The sequence below is a fragment of the Phalaenopsis equestris genome, unplaced genomic scaffold, assembly GCF_001263595.1.
Source record: "Phalaenopsis equestris unplaced genomic scaffold, ASM126359v1 Scaffold000376, whole genome shotgun sequence".
NCBI lineage: Eukaryota > Viridiplantae > Streptophyta > Magnoliopsida > Asparagales > Orchidaceae > Phalaenopsis > Phalaenopsis equestris.
The window spans coordinates 181,860-200,622 of NW_018164818.1; the positions used below are offsets into that span (position 1 = coordinate 181,860).

An 18,763-nucleotide genomic window follows, 5' to 3' on the forward strand; every position below is an offset into this window, starting at 1 on the left:
GTGTGGTCTTCAAGCCATCGATTAGATGTCTTCTTTATGAATCTCATCTCAAGAACTACTTAAAGAATAAACCCCTTATGAAGATGATCATATGTGCATTACTTAATTGATATTAATTCATTTTTCTTAGATACTTTTTGGATTCTCAATAGAAATTGCCTTCCATTGGTATCACTTCTTCCTCTGAGAAAAAAGATATGGGAATCTTTATTACTTTGGCTCTTTTACTTTCTAGTATAGCACAAAAGGTGATGGTAATGATGCTTCTTTGGATATGGGAATCACATTGCTCCTTCGATGTTTTCCCTAACAATACTTTTGATGTTCCTCTATATCCCATGTGTTGGAGCATGAAAAAAAGCCTGGATTTGTAAGAGTTCTCGTCTGTAACCAATGACGATATTAGAAAATTGAGTAAAAGAGATGGAAGAGTGTACCCCAATTTGAAAGTGTAAATTTATATAATATATATAATTAAAAAAAAATTTAAGGATATTTTTTTTCATATTATGCATAACTTTAGGATTTTTATCGAATCTAGGGGGGGGAGCCAAGAACAAAATGCTCCATAATTCTATCATACTCAATAGCTCTCAGTTGATATAAAGTTTTACTAGGATTGTTTTTTGCCATTCAGATAAATTTCTCATTTTGTTTGATGCTCAAAGATAGATTTTAAAGTAAGCATCGATGTGATTGCTTAATTTCTAATTTTTTTTTTACTTTATCGATTTGCTTTTAAGAGGATATCAAGCTGTGTTGTGCCGTATTTTTTTTTATTTTATAACTCTCAAGGGAAATATGTATAAAATAGTTTTGATTTTCTCTATTAGAGTCAGATTTTCCGAGAATTGAAGACAGGAAGATTAGCCCTTTCAATTCGACTTTCCTTATTTTCTTTCACCCAAGCCAAGAATAGAACAAAAGGTTCATAATAAGTAAAGGAAAGTTCAATTTTCTTTCCACAAATAATGTTCAGAGTGGATTTAACATTTTAAGAATTTTAAGGGGGAAAAATATAGGAAACCAAAATAAAAAATAACCAAAAAATAATCAACATCACTAAGAACCAAATTCTTGTTCAGACTTAAGTATTATTATCGAACATAAGAAAAGTACCTGCCATAAGCAAAGTACCTGCCAAAACGTCTTAGCAATAGATACATGTCATTTGTATGCCACTTCTCACTTTTATCTCCTTTGGCATCCACTATATGCAAATTAATTGCAAGGAAGGTGGCATTAAACTGTGGCAACATTCCATGCTGCTAACAGACACCATTGAATAACAAAAGAGAAAATCAATCTTGCTTGTGCAAGCAATCAAGTCCCTCTGTCCGACTTCTCACGATCCTATGGAAAACTTCCCTCACTTGGGGCTCCAATGGTTCCAATTCCTCCTTCATGGCATGATGGACGCCTGCCAACACAAGCACTCCCTGTCTCAACTCCACCTCCTTCTCCTCTGTCAATGGAAACTGAACAGAATCCATCAGCTCCAACAAGTTTCTGATACACTTCTCTATCTGATGAATCTCTTTCAAGAGTCCAAGAGAGTTCTTCCTCTCTTTCTTCTTCGATTCCTCCATTATCCTGTCATGGAGCAGCTGAACGGAAGGTCCCCAAGTGAAGTTTCGAGGGATAGAGAAATGAGTCTGAACGCCACGGTCCTGGCAAGGAATTGCAGCAACCAAAGCCCACATCACGAAATGTAGCATTGTATTCATTGTGAAGATCGGATTAACAACCCCATTAGTCGCCACAACATCATTTCCACGGGGAGCATTGATGTTGTTTCCAATAGCCTGGAGCTGCTTGGCCGCCGACCACGATCGAGAAACGCTCCACGAAAGGGATCGAAAGTGGCCGCGATCCTTGCTCGAGCTCGTGTTATTGCGGCCAAATGACCTGTTTCGCTGCGCAAGAACAGAGGCGGAATCCTTCACATCGAGCATAAGAATGGCGAGATCGGTAAGCGCTTTCTTGGCACGACGCAGCTGTCCCTCACCGATGGGATTATGACGTGGATCTAGGGCAATGAGCACGATCTCGATGTGCTTCTGCCACTGCCGAATCTGCTCGATTCCATCGCGGATGGCGTTGCAGATATCGAGAGCTTTCACGCTGCGCTCGTAGAAGTCGGACATGAGGCGCTCCAAGGGAGCGCGGGCCAGGATCGGGCCACTGTTCAAGAGAATGACACGGAATTCCTCATGGCTAAGGAGGAAAGCTTCTAATAGCTTCCGGATCCAAACAAGAGAGAGAAGCTCCTCACCATCGGAAGCGAGATCCGAGAAAAGGTCGGCAACAAGGCGCTGGAAGCTGTCAAGCTCCTGCTCCCGGCTCGATCCAGGATCAACTTGGGCATCGAACTGCTCCCGTCGTAAGCTAAGCAGGGATCGGCCGAACGACGAGCCCTGGTAATCCATAGCCGGCATTATCGATCTCAAACACCGATCCACCTATCACTTGCAACTAAAACCCTAGAATTCGAAGCGGAGTGAGAGGGAGGGAAAGTGGAAGGATCGGAGAAATTCTCCGGCGGATTTCTCCGAGAGTCCGATGCTTCGCAGAAAAGGGGGCGGCAGAGCAGTTTTTATACGCACGCTTCACGTCGTAAAAAACCCTCACGCGGTCGGCACTCGGTCGATTAACCATTCAACAGAAGCTTTCGCCGTTGAGCGAGTCAAAGAAGATTTTTTATTTTTTCAGTTATATATATATATATATATAGTTATATATATATATTACTGAATTTATTTAAGCTAAAAGTTAATCATCTTTTCATATATTATATTTACTTGTAGTATATTTAACCAATACAAAATTTATTTCAAGTTTTATATTTTTTCATTTTTTTAATATGAAAATGGACATACAAACAACCAAATTGTTATGTGACCCCTAAATTTTATTTTTATATTTATACCCCACAAATTTTTTTATATTACATCAAAAATATCACAATTTATTTAAATAAAATAAAATACATTTTTTAAGCATTGGAATTTTTTTTATGCATAAAAATGGTGGTATGTATGTAAAAACTAAAATTTAATACTATATAAATACATAGAAACTGAGCAGATGTCTTCCATAAAAAAATTGTATCTAACTGATTGATCATTTTACATGTATTATACTATAATATTATGGCTTTTAATTATAATAAAAAAATATGTGGTGCTTAGAAAATGATGATGTATTGGCCCTTTTAAAAGGGTATGGGGGTACTAACACTCTGTAATCTCATTTCAATGAATAATAATAATAATAATAGCAATAATATATAAATATATATATTATTGTATGCCAAAATATGGTCATGAACTCAAGCAAGATTTATACATCGATATTCTCAAGTTGAGCCTACTCGTCGAAGTAGTCAAGCTAGCCTGGGGCAAATCTGTTACTGAAAAATGCAATCATTGCATTAGAGTAGATAAGCCTATCTGAATTTATGGTAGGCATCATGGACATGCATAGTACTATACGGGACCTAATTTTACAATTTTGTTTCTTCCCTTATGTAGGGGGAATGATAAATCCTAAACCATTTATTCCTCCTGAGGGGATTCAAGGAAGAAAAGAAGAATTCAAGTTCTAGCAACCTATTCATCATCTTCTTCCACACTTTCTTCCTAAAGAAGGATCTTTCCCGGGTTGTATGAGCTCTACGTCTTAAAAGGATTCACATCATTAAAGTTATGATGAGCATGAAGTTCATGTGTAAACCCTACAAAAGGATCTTATAGGGTAAAGAAGAATGAATGCATATGATGTATTGCACTAGAGAGTTTATGACATAGCTAATCAATGAGTTAAGGTAACAATATCGAACATCGTAAACTAAACAAGAGAAGAATCATCTTGATCTCGTTCCTAAGCACTTCCAAGTATACATGCAGGATTGTCGAGCTCGATGGTTAGTTGATGAAACTTACCAAGAACAAGGACTAGACGGGCTCTTGTTCTGAGCATGGATTACGAAAACAAGAGGGACAAATTTTATGTTCCAGAAGAGAACCTTATGAATCCTTATATGAAGGAGCTAGAAGAAGAAGAAGAAGGAGGCAAAGATCATTGGACAACACACTCATGAAAGATTACAGAAGTCAAAACATCAGAGAAGTTCAAGATTTTCTCTTTGAAATCTTATAAAGGGAAGTCATAACTTAGATCGTACTGACCATATAGCTTCTTTTGAGTCAATTGTATGTTTGTTAAGGATAAATGTTGCTCTAAATATTATGTATTTTCATGATGTTGATAGAATTAATTTTGCGCTAGTTCAACAACTTACTTGCATAAGTCATCACTTCCTTAGAAGAGTTCAAGCGGTTATTTGTGGATCAATTTGCTCGCATGGAAAAATGTTGAAAAACTCTCAAGTTCTTTTAAAAATCCATAAGAAGCCTTAAAAAAACCTCAAAATATACATCACTCTCTTTCATCATGAGATGATATATGTTTAGAATCTGGAACCTACTTTCTCTCACACAACCCTAACTCAAGTCCTGCATGAAGGTTCATTCAAATATACACTCTACTTATGGAATCTTGGAACCTTAGTAGAGTTCTTTGAGTTTGTAAATAATCACATCTCCACTGAAGAATACAATTACTAACCTAGCTCCTCCATGTTGTTGGAGTTCAAAGAGAGTTTTACAATCAGCCCTGCTAAGATTATGGAAACCCAAGGAATTGTTTTGATAGGAAGAACTTCTAAAACGCTTTTGAAAAAGTACTTTGGGCAATAACTGTGAGAAGTTATTGATAGAGGACTAGTAGGAAGAAGTCACGACGAAAATAAAACCAGCTCAGTTCCCTTTGATCAAAGGTACACATTTAATAGTGTTGATGGCTGAAATTGTCAATGGCATAAAAAATAAAGACTTCTTTAAGAAATCATTCCTGGTGAAAGTAGGTGGTTACGCACGCAATCCTAATATGTATTGTGTGTGCCATAGGGATCATAGTTATGATAACGAGTAGTGTTTAAATCTTCACAATTTGATTGGGTAATTGATAAAAGCGAGGAAGTTGAAAGAATTTGTGGCTCTAGAAGCCAACAAAAGATGACAGGAGAAGGTGCCTGTCAAAGATGCTAGTGATGGGCCCGCTACAACGAAACTGGTATATGTTTTTTACATCATATCGGCCATGTTTCAATGAGATGCTGAAGTTTTTGAAGGTTTAACTTGAAACGGTTGAGGATGGGAGAAGTCCACTCAGCCATTTTGGCCAAATGAGTGAAGACTGACTATCCTTCTATCACTTCTAAAAATGTTGAATTTTCTACTAGTGGAAATAATTTCAATGTTGTTATCGTAGTCACCACGATAATATCGAACTACAAGATCAACAGATCCTGGTAGATACAAGTAGCTCTGTTAAGTTCCTCTTAAAGAGTGCCTTTTATAAGATGGGCCTAGTTTCCAATTAACTGGAACCAACACATTGCTCATTTTTTGGATTTTCCGGTGAAAGGAATGAGACATACACAATGATCACCTTGCCCATAATCTGAGGGGAAGGAGAAAAACAGTAAATGACATCAGCCAATTTCATCATTGTAGACTCCCTCCAACACACACAACCCCATACTTAGGAGACTTGTGTTAATTATTTTCAATGTAGTAACATCCTAGGGTTTGTGCAAACTGAGGTCGTAATGAAACCTCTTGAACTTCAGGCCCTGCTTCAGGGCAACATGTGCCCTGTCAATTAGAATTGCTTTCACATCTAGCATCTATCTCTAGAATTACAGAAAGTGGGAGCACAGACTCTAGTTTGGCCCCCATTTCTGTTGTCACAAGGACTTCATGTTCTTCTTCAATACCCAAGCGCTTGCATACTACGTCAAGAAAAGTCATTGGAAATCTGAAATGTTGATGATACTTCCATCCGGAAGTGAGTTGAACCGCCTCAAGACTAACAACCTCAGTAATATGAAGAACAGATAACTTAAATGTGTCTCAAACTTTCATCAGGCACGAACGAACAAGGAGATGTGGTCATTGGGATCCGACCGACCATGATTCGCCTCCTACATTGGAAGTTTGAACTTCTCTCGGGGCTCAGCTCCTGAGATATGGAGAGAAAAGGGATTCTCTAGTTGACACGATGCCTCAGTGAGCCCGAATTGCTGCCTCTCCACTTGCGCAGATTTAGTTTTTTTCTTGGTACTATGAGCCTTTAGACCTCTCAAGTCCATTATTCAACTTTCTGTCAGTGTGCGCCAACGCAGCCCAATCTCTTTTTCTGGCTGCAACTGTCCTTAGAACTTCTGTGTTCTAGCCCAAAACCTGATCCATAATTTAAGTCCTCAACTCTTACATTCCTCATTACATTAGCTCCTCCATGTCTTCTCTGGTGTGTTCTAAATTGGCTACTTCTCTCTGATGACTCTATTTTCTTTTTTATCATTGTGCTCCTCTTCTTGTCAATGGAATGACTCCACACTCATGGCACATTTTAGAATGATGAATCCAAAACTGTCTAAGAGATACACCTAAGGAATAAAGCGTGAAAGAGCAGAGAGCTTTGTGATGAACAATAAAATCGTGTAATATTTATTCATGAAATGAGTCCTGTTTATTGGAATAGGAAATGTAAAATTCGATTGTGTACCCTTAGAAGAATACGTGCAGTGGGGATATTTTTTTTCAATACATAATTATAGGGACAAGAGCTTGGGACGACACCCAGCTAGATTTTGGGCTAGGTGGCCGCGCATTAGGAGCCTAAGGGAATGACCGGCTGGGTCATTTTTTCAGGCGACTTTGGCCAAAGCGTGGATCGAGAGCCCTAACCAACTGTTTTAGATCACGGCGGTTTCCATTCTTCGTCCAACTTGATTGAAGAATGTCGGCGGATTCATCTGTGTTAGTTTTATTTTAGCAGATTTTAGGGGGGGTGGTCGGATTCTGTTCGTTTTAGAATTATTTTTCTCCCAACCCGCTAGAGCCAAACGGATATATGTGGGCCCTTAAACTATCTCTGCTAGGGTTGTCAATTTAGGTTAGCGGGTTAGCTTAGGATCTGACCCGAAAATGACCCGACCCGAATAGAGAATCCAAACCGACCCAAATAATAAACACATTGAAAACGAAGACCCGAACCCGAGATTGACCCGCCAAAACTGAACCCAAACCGATATTTTGTGCTTACTCGGGTCATGTTTGGGTTTTCAGGTTCAACTCAAACCCGACCCGAATAATAAACAGTTCGAATTTGCTAACCCGAACACGATTCAAAAAATATTTACGTCAACCATAACCCGAATTTTTTCAGTCATGTTGGCGTGACGGGTCAAATTTTGACACCCTGTCCCTGATGTGTCTCGAACCATCACATCATCTTCTTTGTCGACCCATCAAATCACCTTAATATTCGTGCTAACACATGTTTTATGCACACAACTTTTGACATATTTTTATAATTTCTTAAACATATTATTCAACTTTTGACATATTTTTATAATTTCTTAAACATAATATTATTATTATCATTATTATTATTACACATTTTCTTAAAATTTCAATAATAATCTCAAATCCAAATAAAAAGTTTCACAACATTTTTAAAATTAATAGCTTACACTCCCACTACAATAATTCTCTGACTTTGCCCACATAACCACCAATCGCCAAATGTCGAATAATTATATACGTCAGAGTTTTTATGGCTTAATTATTATACTTTTTTTTTTATTTAAATATTAACTAATCATAAAAAAAGGTTTTCTAAAATAAGTGAATCCCCTTAGTAGGTATGAACGCATTGACGTTTCAACGTACGGAAGCCCAAAAGTGTAGCCCTCCAAGTCACAAATGGCAGAAACATATGACACGCTTGACCCGATTTAAAATATGATTTTTATATTCACTTATTTAAGATGCGAAATGTCAAATATTAAAATTATATTAAAACATTTATAAATAGAGACCCATTAATTCAAATATTTCAACCAATGATAAAGACTGTTATTAGTATATGAAAAATTTATATTATTATGACTTGGAATATTGGATTATTATGCGCATGATTGCAGACATTTGTGCATGCTCTAGAAAATAAAGAGATTTAACTTCAAATGTAAACTAATGAGCACTTACGTAGATGCTACTCAACTTGTGTATGTTTGCCTATCTACTAACATGAGGTTTACATTCTTATACTAACCACCCAAAATTTTCAAATTATATGATGGTCTCATTCTCACAAAATTTGAGTGTGAGATAACTAAATGCATGAGAATTGGGTGCTATGTGTATAGGTTCTCCTTTTAAAAGTTTTTAAGAAAAATACATGCATAGTTCAATCGAGGTTTCTCCCGCCGCCACCTGATCTAGTCCTCAATTCTAGTCCTCTCGCTTGCTTCTCTCATTCTTTGATGGAAGGCGATGTGAATTTTGGATTTCAGGCTTATCCTAATGGGAAGGAAGCAATGTAAACCTTTCATAATAAGATTCAAATTTCAAGGAGGAAATGACGATGTTTCCGAGATAAATTTTGTCTGTTGCATTTGAAAAAGGCAGGATAAACAATGTAAAAAAAAGTCATTTTAAAGAGCGGAATTTCATAATACTCTTTTTATAGAAATTGAGTAGTTATGTATGAAAGGGTGCGTTTATTTCGGCTGTGGCTGTAGAAAAATTGGGTTCAAAAACTGCTATTGAAAATTTGTTGTTCAAAAGCTGGTGTTTCTGAAGTAATTGATCTGTTTGAAAAATACAGTTCTGAAAATGTTATTTGTTGATTAATGACTGTAATACCTGTTAGTATGTCAACACAGTTTTGTTTGAAAAACACAGTTCTGAAAATGTTGTCTGTAGAATAAACCAAATTTAAATTTATCAAGTTATTGTCACTCACAACACCATAAGAGAATTTTAAGGGAAACACTAATAGAATTTTATGCCTGCAAAATAATCATACAAACATAAGTTCAACATAAGATGCTTCTCTGCCAAAAAAACAAGTTTGCTTCAACAAAACAAAAACAAAAACCTGAAGTGGCACAATTTGTCCTCTAAAATACATATCTTCGTGACATCAAAATAATATACATGTAAATATAAAACTTGAGGTGTGTGTTAGGTATATATAAAGAAATTGTGTGGTATACATTAAAATTCCCCATAAAGATATTTATAAAACTTGAGGTGTGTGTTAGGTATATATAAAGGAATTGTGTGGTATACATTAAAATTCATATGTTCACAATTATTTCTACTTCAAATAATGTAGAAATTGTTGAAGCTTGCATATACCATTCAAATAAAATAGAAATGATCGGAGCTTACATATACAATTCATATGTTCACAGAAGCACTTTTTTTTCTAAAGCTCCTCTCGCATTAAGCTTAAATAAACATTCGACAAATTCAATACGCAAAATTGATACCTTTCGTTATTTATTGGCAGATGATTAAATAAAATATGCAACTTCATTATCGCTAATTATAACCTGCAGATATTTCACAACATCTTTTTAAAAGAAGCATTGATTAATTGTGAAAAAAATTATGAAAAATTTACATTCATATCATAAAATTCTAATATGTTTATGTCTCTAATTCCGAAATCTTTCTATTTTATTGTATATTTTTGTGCATCAAAATTATGTCAGCATTGATCTTAAGAAGATTCAAGAGTCCAGAAGGGAAGAGTACAGCTAAAGCGGGCTCACTCGCTGGAGATCGTGAGGCCTACTTGACCGACCGAACCAAGCCAACAAGGCCAAAATCGCTATGAAACAGAAAAGAAGACGACTGGATGATCCAACCTTGGGTCATTTGGCATAAAAAACAAAACCAAAGAGCATCTGAGCTAACAACTACAAGAAAATTGATCTCATATGATAATCTTTCATATAGTAGAGTCGATCCAAACAAAGATTCAATCCCACGACATGTCCAACCATCTAATGGATGCCCAAGAGGCTCCCAACGAATGATCAAGAATTGACAACTAGACTAGAACAACTGATGGACCCATGCAAATCAAGATCAACCGACAGAGCAGATTCCTTCAACCCGAAGCTAACTAAGCTTAGTCAGCTTACCCAAAAATTAGTCGTTTGATAAGCCCATACATGTAAAATATCATAAATGCCCTAGTATGATCCTCTTTTAAATATGCATAAAAATGCAACATCATCATTGTATCATCTTCTCAATAAATAGGAGAAAACAATTGTGAGAAAAAATCACTACTATATATTTGTCTGTGTCTGTGTGTGCGTGCGCGCTCCCTAGGGTAGCAAGTTAGCAGGCAACAGCATTGTCAGTCGTAAGACCCCTCTGATCAGGGTTCTATCCCTACGGGGACGAATAACACATATGGGAATGATATTCTCAAATACTACCATATATATATATAAGAGCCCCTTCAGCCTTAGAGAGGGAAAGCAGCTCCTAGTCTTAAGTCAACATTAATCAATCATCATTGATTCAGGCATATAGAGGCGCGCCACCAACCCGAAAATGCATTCTCACGACAAGTCTATGATGTCGAGCCTCTCGAAAAATTCAATATCCCACCGTTGGAGCCCCACAAAGTTCAGACTGATTTGACCAACTACATAACTTTGTCTGAGTTTACTATGTTTTTTGAGAGTCACTATTATGATGCAATGCCATCTTTTCCTTACAATGCTGAGAGAGTCGACCCTTAGGTGGTTCAACGGATTACTAATGAGAGTAATCATATCATTCATTGATTTCAAGAAAATGTTTGTGGCATAATTTTTCAGTGCATAAAACCCTCATAAAATTTTTTAAATTATGTATAGACCTAGGGGCCGATGGACACATGCGAACTTAGAAATTTCACACAAAGGATTGTTGAGTCCGTCCGGTACTCGGGAAACTAAAATCAACTCACAAATATGGTTCTACACGAGCGGCAAAACTAAAAACAATGTGTAACGTCTGATCAATTAAATCTTATAAAAAATTAACAATGATGCTCTACATCTGATTAGAAGATTGAGCAAGAATTGAACTGCAATACTGTTGCATCATAAGAACTCATGTCTTACACATCATAATGGGTCAAGTTCTTGAGGTATGATTCCTTACCTATTAGCTATAAGATCCACAGTGGATAGCATATGAATCAGCTGGTAACAAGGGTAGAAGTCTACCCCCGTGAATACTGCGACAAGATCTACTTACTGTGTTTGGCATAATGCGTAGCTCGTTCAAGATGATGACCTAATCGAGCTATCAAGACATGGGTGGTGTTAGACTTGAGTCGGGTAGTAACTCGGTGGTCCAATCAAAGTATCCTTAATGTGCTGACTCATCAATCCTTACAGTTGGACCCTCACCATATCACAGATTATTCAATATGAAGATACAATATGTTCATAATAATGGTAAAGTGCTAGAACAATGGTGTGACTGACCAAATAATTTTATTTCTCAATATCAAAAATGGTTTACAAATATTCTAACATCCATTTTACAATTTTTAGATAAAAATAATTTTTATAAATGAAGTTGAAGAAAAAACATGGAGTAGTTATACATTCAACGACCCGTCATTATCTTAATCACACTCATCCCCCTCCTTTGAGTCTGATATCAGGTTGAAAATTTTCTTCATACCTGTCCATTTAGAGAAAGTCGATTGATTCTTCTCTACATGGCCAATGCAAATGGAGACCCCATCTTTGAACTTCTCCATGCGAAGAGCCACTTGAGCCAGATGAGAGGAGAACTCGACAAAAAAGCTCATTAGAAGTTCATTGATGTTGTTATCCTCTTGAGTAGTTAAAATCAACTCTAATTATCGGAGCACCTTTTCCTCAGCCATCTTCACTTTCTTTTTAGCCTCAACCATTTGCTCAATCTCCAGTTATTCTTGGCATTCTTAGGGAAGGATGGTCGACTAGACACGAGAAACTTCTCAAGTCATTAAAGAATATCTGCCAGTTGTTCTGCACTAAGTTAGCAAGCTTCGCTCCAAAAGGGCATCTTTAAATATGAGAGACCATGCCAGCCAACTATCTTGGAGGGGTAACAAGCCATTACTCAGGAGTCAGAATACTAGTCCCAAAAGAGGTATATCAGTGCAAACTTACCATCTGAGCTTTTCCTCACCTTTGCCTCATGCGTCAAGATCCAGTTCAACAAGTGTCCTTGCACTTTTTCTAGGATGACACAGAAGGCAATTCGCTCAAGTTTGTCGTTTGGGCTTTCCCCTTATTGCAATGCTCCTCTACGTCGCTAACTGGATCGAGTTGAACCAACTATATAGGGTATTCTAATGACAGTCTTAAAAAGATCCAGTCGAGCTTCCAGAAAGAAGGTGGTTGGCCTCGTCCCTCACAATTAACTCAATAAATGTCATAGTGGTCAACCAAGGACCGATAGACGCTACTTCCTATCTTCCCACCGAAGCCTCTCCCTCATGACGACTAAACAATGTGCGACTCATTGTACTTAGACACACCCACCAAAGCCAAAAAGCAGTAAGTCAATAAGTCTATACATGTAAAATACCATAAATATCCTAACATAGACCCCTTCCAAACATAGATAAAAATGTAACATCATCATTGTAGAGAAGACATCACCTTATTGTTCATTTCTCTCTTTTTCTCTCTCACTCTCTCTATATCATTCTTTATCTACACTCTATCCCGTAGGTGTGTTTCAAGGAAAAATTTGAATTCAACAATTCTAATTTTGAAATCACATCAAAAATGTAGTAACATTAATATATCTAAAGTGAAAAACACCTTATACATGTAGGTTGATATGATTTAGAATTAAAGTGCCATTTAACTAAATAAAAATTTGTATAGGTTAGATATAAAAATTTTATATGTAGGATGTACATAATTTATAAATATCTTGTATGCAAGCTAAAGTTCCTAGCAATTTAATAGCAACCCGGGTGTCGGGCGGCCTGTGGAGCACCAGAGAAATTTTCTTTCATTTTCATAACCTCGATGATCCATTTTCAAGGTTTAGAATTTTTACATAGTAGGCCCAAATTTGGCATTTACTAATAGACCCCTCCCACACATAGTTATTATTTTTTTTTTTTAAATTATTTTTGGCAAAAGAAAGCGACTCATTTCCGACCTAATACTTTATTTGCAAAAATACCATTTCACCATGCACAAAAACTTAATCATTCACCAGCTAATAAGTTATGAACCGTTTGGTTAGCCCCTTCTGGCTGATGTTGAAGTAGCATTAAAAGTGGGAGAAAAATTTGCGGACGTAGAACTGTGTGCGCCGGAGGTTATTGAGAGTATATTGGGGGTTATATGTATGTTACATAAATATTACAAGAGTTATAACGTGAATATAACCCTCAATACTCTCTCAATAACCTCCGACGCACGCAACTATGAGTTAAGCAAATTTTTCCCCAAAATTGGAGAAGGAAAAAAATAAAATAAAATAAAAAGTGGAAATATTTGTGGGTATAACTCGAAAATTAAAAGGACTAAGCTTTCCAATGGTAAATGGGAATTATAAATTCATGATTTATAAGAATGTTTCGGCCCCAGAAGCCTGGAATGGTGAAGGAAGGACAGGGAAATCTTTAGAAATCGACGAAGATAACGACGTTTATCCAAAACCCATTTCTTAATGAACATTTACAAAAAACACCATATAACTCCAACATTTTTACATAACAAGCACCTAATTTTTCATTTTATATTTATACCACTTATGTTTCACTTTCTAAATTCAAATCAGGATGCATAGCAATAATGGATGGGAAACAAGCACTATAATTGAAATTAAATTTTTTTATTGCTAATGTATTTTTAAATAAAAAAAAATATGGGACATTAACATTAATACCACCTAACTCCTACATATTTACATATCTAATCCCTAAACTTTACATTTTAGACGTATACGATTTGACAAATCCTTCATATCATATCTAACAGATAAACCTTTTCATGCATAAATAAGACGGTGTATGTGTAAAAATTGAAGTTTAGGTATTATATATGTAAATACATTTTGAATTGAGTGGCTCGTATGTAATTATTCCATAAAATATTAATGAAAGTTGTTACCAAGATATAACCTACTCTTAAAAATATTAATTTGTAGATCAATAAATATGATTAAAATAATAAATTTCTTAATCTACTAGAAGGCATCTTCAAGATTATAAATATTATATAAACATTCAAGTCTAATAAAGGAGTGCAATTAAATTAGGCTCCAAGAATCATGAAAGGAATTTAATAGCTTGGACAAGTTGCAAGACAAATTCATTTGAAAATGAAACATAAAATTATCATTCTTTAGCATACAAAAAGTGTGCCAATGGGCAAAGAGAGATGGATAAATTTTCAATGATTTGGTCATGGCACATGGTACCACCACACCTCTAGAGCTCTCATGCAAACAACTTGCTCCTCTATTTTAAGTGGGCAAGAAGACAATTGGGTTCAATATTAAACAAGGAAATACTTCAAGCGATGAACGCTTAATTACAATAAATAAATTTAAAAATTCATAAATACATACAACTAAGGATGTGAAAACCGGATGGGACAATTTAAAAATTCAAACTAGATGAAGCAAAGATTCAATGTTTATTGGTTTGATCAAGGTTAAACGGGGGTTAAATAAACGGGAGTTAAATCGGATGACATAATAAATATAAAAATTAATTAAATATGACCTAAATAAAGCAATAACAATATAATAAATTAATAAAATAAATATTTTTGGGCTTGATTTATAAACGAGCCGATCCAAAAATAAATATTTTTTTTGTGTTTGCTCAGCTTATTAGGCTCAAAATAATTAAATAATTAAATAATAATATTTATTTATATCTTTTTATATTAATTTTTATTTGCATTGAACAAATGCTGAAATTTTTTAAAATTACTTTAGCATATTTATAAAAAAAATTCAAGTTTAGGTTTCAAATATATAAAAAATAGGATTTGAGTGTTATGCATATAGATATTCATCAAAATCCTACATAGAATCAAGTGCATATGAAAGAAAGTTCTCCGAGCTAATTTTAGTCCCACTGTCTTTAGCCAGGAAATTTCAAATCCTTGGTAACTGGTATTTGTATTATAAACTATTCGTGGATTGTGTGTGTTTGTGTGTATTAAATTTGAAGATTTAACCTTCCGAAGCATTCCCAAAGAAATAGCTTACTAAACGATTCAAACCAATTATAAAATACATACTAATGATTTCATATTCAAATCTCCAACAAGTTGCACTTATAAACTTATTATATGATCAAAAATATAGTATTATAGTTAATACTCTCATTAAGTCATTCTAGAAAAGCCACAAGATCATGTTTAGTGTGTAGTTCATTCAAAAGATCAATAAAAATTATTTGACTCATCCAAACATATTATGAAATATGGCTAGACGACATCTAAGCAGTTTGTTTATACACTTATTCACTATAAATATTGACTTCATACAATGATTGTCAGAAACGTATGAGCCGACAACTACTATAATAATTTTTTTGGTAGCCTCTTTGTTCACAATCATTACAATTTATTATTATAAAAATCATGATCTCGATAGATATTACACAAGATGTATTTATGAATATAATAGCTCAAATTTTAATTTAACATATTATGACCGATGGAACGCAAAAAAATTTAATATACCATTACATGATATAAAAAGTATAATTTTCCATTATATCAAAGTCATAACATCACAATAGAAGATATTACAAATATAAACATCATCATAAAAGATATACGAATACAAGCATCATAACAAAATATAAAATAAATAATAATATCACAATACAATATAGAGCATGCATAAACATCACAACACAATATATAACAAATAGTAACATCGCAACGCAAGATATGACAAATATAAGAGTATGTATAAACATCACAAATATAATCACAACATAATAAAAATATTAATATCGCAACAAAAGATATAATAAGTATAAAAATCACAAAATATCACAAACAAAATAAAATATCACTGTACTAAAATAGAATACACTTCAAGAGTACTATCATCAATAGTATTCTACCCAAAAATTTCAAAAAACTAACATCATGAGCTATTATTTTATCAAAAATACATCACAAGTAGTTATTCTATCAAAATGTCAATTATATTCTAGCCTAAACACACAAAACTAATATATTGAGCTATTGTTTCATAAGAAAAGATTCTGGGTATTGCACAGTACTAACCTCACATTAAAAATTTATACAAAACATAGTTATATTTATTATTATCATGCAATTAGTTTTACATAGGATCAATCGAGCTCTATCCACGTTTTTACCATACTCTAAGACTCCAAACATGTTCACCAATCCTAACTACTCTAAACATGATATCAAACTTCTCCTTTAACTCGGAATTGATTTCACCCAATTTAAAATAATCAAAGTAAAAAATATTTTGCAATCTATTTTTAGCTTATAATTTGCTCTTTAATTAAATTCAATCATATAATCTTTCAAATGTCTTACAAATTCTTCATGTTCTATCAAGTTTATTTTGTTAAAATATGCTTAGTTCATTCCTTATACCATCTTTTTCAAAAATATTCACAAAAGGATCTCTTTTCCAATATAGCAAATTATGTGGTCTCTTATCTCCATTGGCAATCGTATCTAATAAATTGATTTCTAATTGTGCATGTTTCAGGGCCCGTTTGGTTCGGCTTTTTTGGCGCGGCGCTGTGTGCGACCCCCCACAGCCGCTTCGTCCCGCAATCGGCCGTTTAGTTCGTAGCTTTGCGGCAAAACTTTCGCAAAGCTGAGCGAAAGCGGGCCGCGATATTAACCCCGCGACTTCGCTTTCGCCTGAAAAATTTCTCCCGTATACCCCTTTAAAATTTCTCCCGTATTCCCCTTTTGTTTCTCTTCTGCCCTAACTGCTTCCCTCGCGGCTCTCCTTCGTTGTCTTGCTTCGTAGCCCCTCGATCGACACATATGAGATATAACGAGCAATTTTCTTCTTCTAATCACACATATGAGGTAGCTTATGGGTTTTTTTGAATGTGATGTTTTCTCTTCTCATCTCTTTTCTATTTCGGTGATTTTTTGTTTATTCCTTCTAAAGATACGGTGGATCTGTACATTAGCGCATGGAACCTGTTTGGTTTTTTACCGATTGCTTCACTAGGGTTTTGTCTTTTCTTTCCCTTCTCATTTGAGGCATTCTTATTTATTCCATCTAAACAAGATTGGAATAAGGTAATGCTTGATTCACTGATGTAGTGGTTTTTGTTCATACATTTTCTTTCCCTTCTCGATGGATATGTACATTAGGTAGTGGTTAGAAAAATTTTTCACTGATGTAGCAGGCCGCGATATTTACCTTCTCAGTGTTTTGCTCTGAGACACATTTGTAGAAGTTATGAAAGGCACTGTCTTTTAATTCTCTGCCTTATGAAAGGCACTGACTTTTTATTAGCAATTGGAGCCAGGTTAACATGGGCATTTCCTTGCAATAAACTTCTCTGCCATGGATAGTGCATGAACAACAAACGAATCCTTTCTAGGCTTAGAAAATTTTTAGCAATTTAGCAATTGTTTCAAAGTAAAACATTGGCCCTGTCTTTTACTAGTTAAAAGAATAGAATGTATATTTTTTTAACTATGAAACATAAGTGATACTGATTGGGGCATAAGAATTGAGTGGCATGCATGAAAATTTTCCTTCCTTCTTAAATATGCTTGAGCATAAGCCAAATAATGAAATGGATTGGGCCATAGTCTAGTTAAAACATAACTGTTAAATATTGCTGGTGGGTTTTCTAATTCTGTGGTGGTTTTAAATATGTTGGATCATTTTACACATTGTATACATGATGTAAGTTGAGCATATGTACAACAAAGGAGTCCTTGTTGATATGCTTCAAAAATTTTGAGCTACTATTTCAATAAAATATTGCATTCATTTCCCGTGGACGTAGGTCAGTTGACCGAACCACGTAAATTCATGTGTTCCCTTATCTTTATATTTCTTGTTTGATCTATTACTTGCAACGTGTTTATATTCATTCTTTCATTTGTTTAGCAATGTTTAAAAAGGTTGTCACACTTGCACTTTGGGAGAATGACACCAAATTAATATTATGTGACCTATGCATATATGAAATTGATAAGAGAAATAGACCAACAACATTTTTCAATAAGGAATGTTAGGATAACATCGTTGGCAAATTCAAGGAGATGACAGGTACGGAATATGATAGGCTCTAATTGAAGAATAAATGAGAACAGCTTAAGAAAGATTGGAAACTATGGAGTGATTTGAAGTGTGACTCCACTGGATTAGGATGGGATCCGGTAAATAAAACAATTGAGGCGTTAGAGGAGTGGTGACAAGAAAAACTTGAGGCTTAAGTTCTATTTTTTATTTCTAATAACCTTTCATTCACTTTTACAGATTGTTCCTACGGCAAAGAAGTTCAGATTGGCTGGCATTGAACCAGAATTGGAGGGCAAGTTACAAATGATGTTTGGTGAGGTAGTAGCTACAGGGAAATTTTCAGCTGCCCTTAGCAAAATAATTTTTGAAAAAACCCCGAGTATATGGCCATGAAATTGTCAAATGATTCTACAAAATTCTGCAGTGTTGAGCCACCTGAAATTCAATTCACCAACCGTACAAAGCGCCCCCGAAACGAAAGCAAGAGAAAGAGTGGACCTGCAGCTAAGAGGGAGCAGCTCTCATATTTAGTGGACTCATCTAATGATGCCCCTCATAGAATTCAAAACACCTCC

At 35.1% G+C, this 18,763-nt stretch overlaps 1 protein-coding gene across 1 annotated transcript; it reads right to left on the minus strand.

Moving 5' to 3' along the window:
* Positions 1 to 1,050: 1,050 nt before the first annotated feature.
* Positions 1,051 to 2,628, minus strand: LOC110026542. Its single transcript, XM_020727512.1, has one exon. It carries the CDS (start codon positions 2,436 to 2,438, stop codon positions 1,302 to 1,304), a length of 1,137 nt encoding a protein of 378 aa, XP_020583171.1. The 5' UTR covers positions 2,439 to 2,628; the 3' UTR covers positions 1,051 to 1,301.
* Positions 2,629 to 18,763: the final 16,135 nt, after the last annotated feature.

Excerpts from the sequence above, each read along its gene's own strand:
- LOC110026542 (XM_020727512.1), bottom strand. The coding sequence starts at position 2,438 with ATGCCGGCTATGGATTACCAGGGCTCGTCGTTCGGCCGATCCCTGCTT.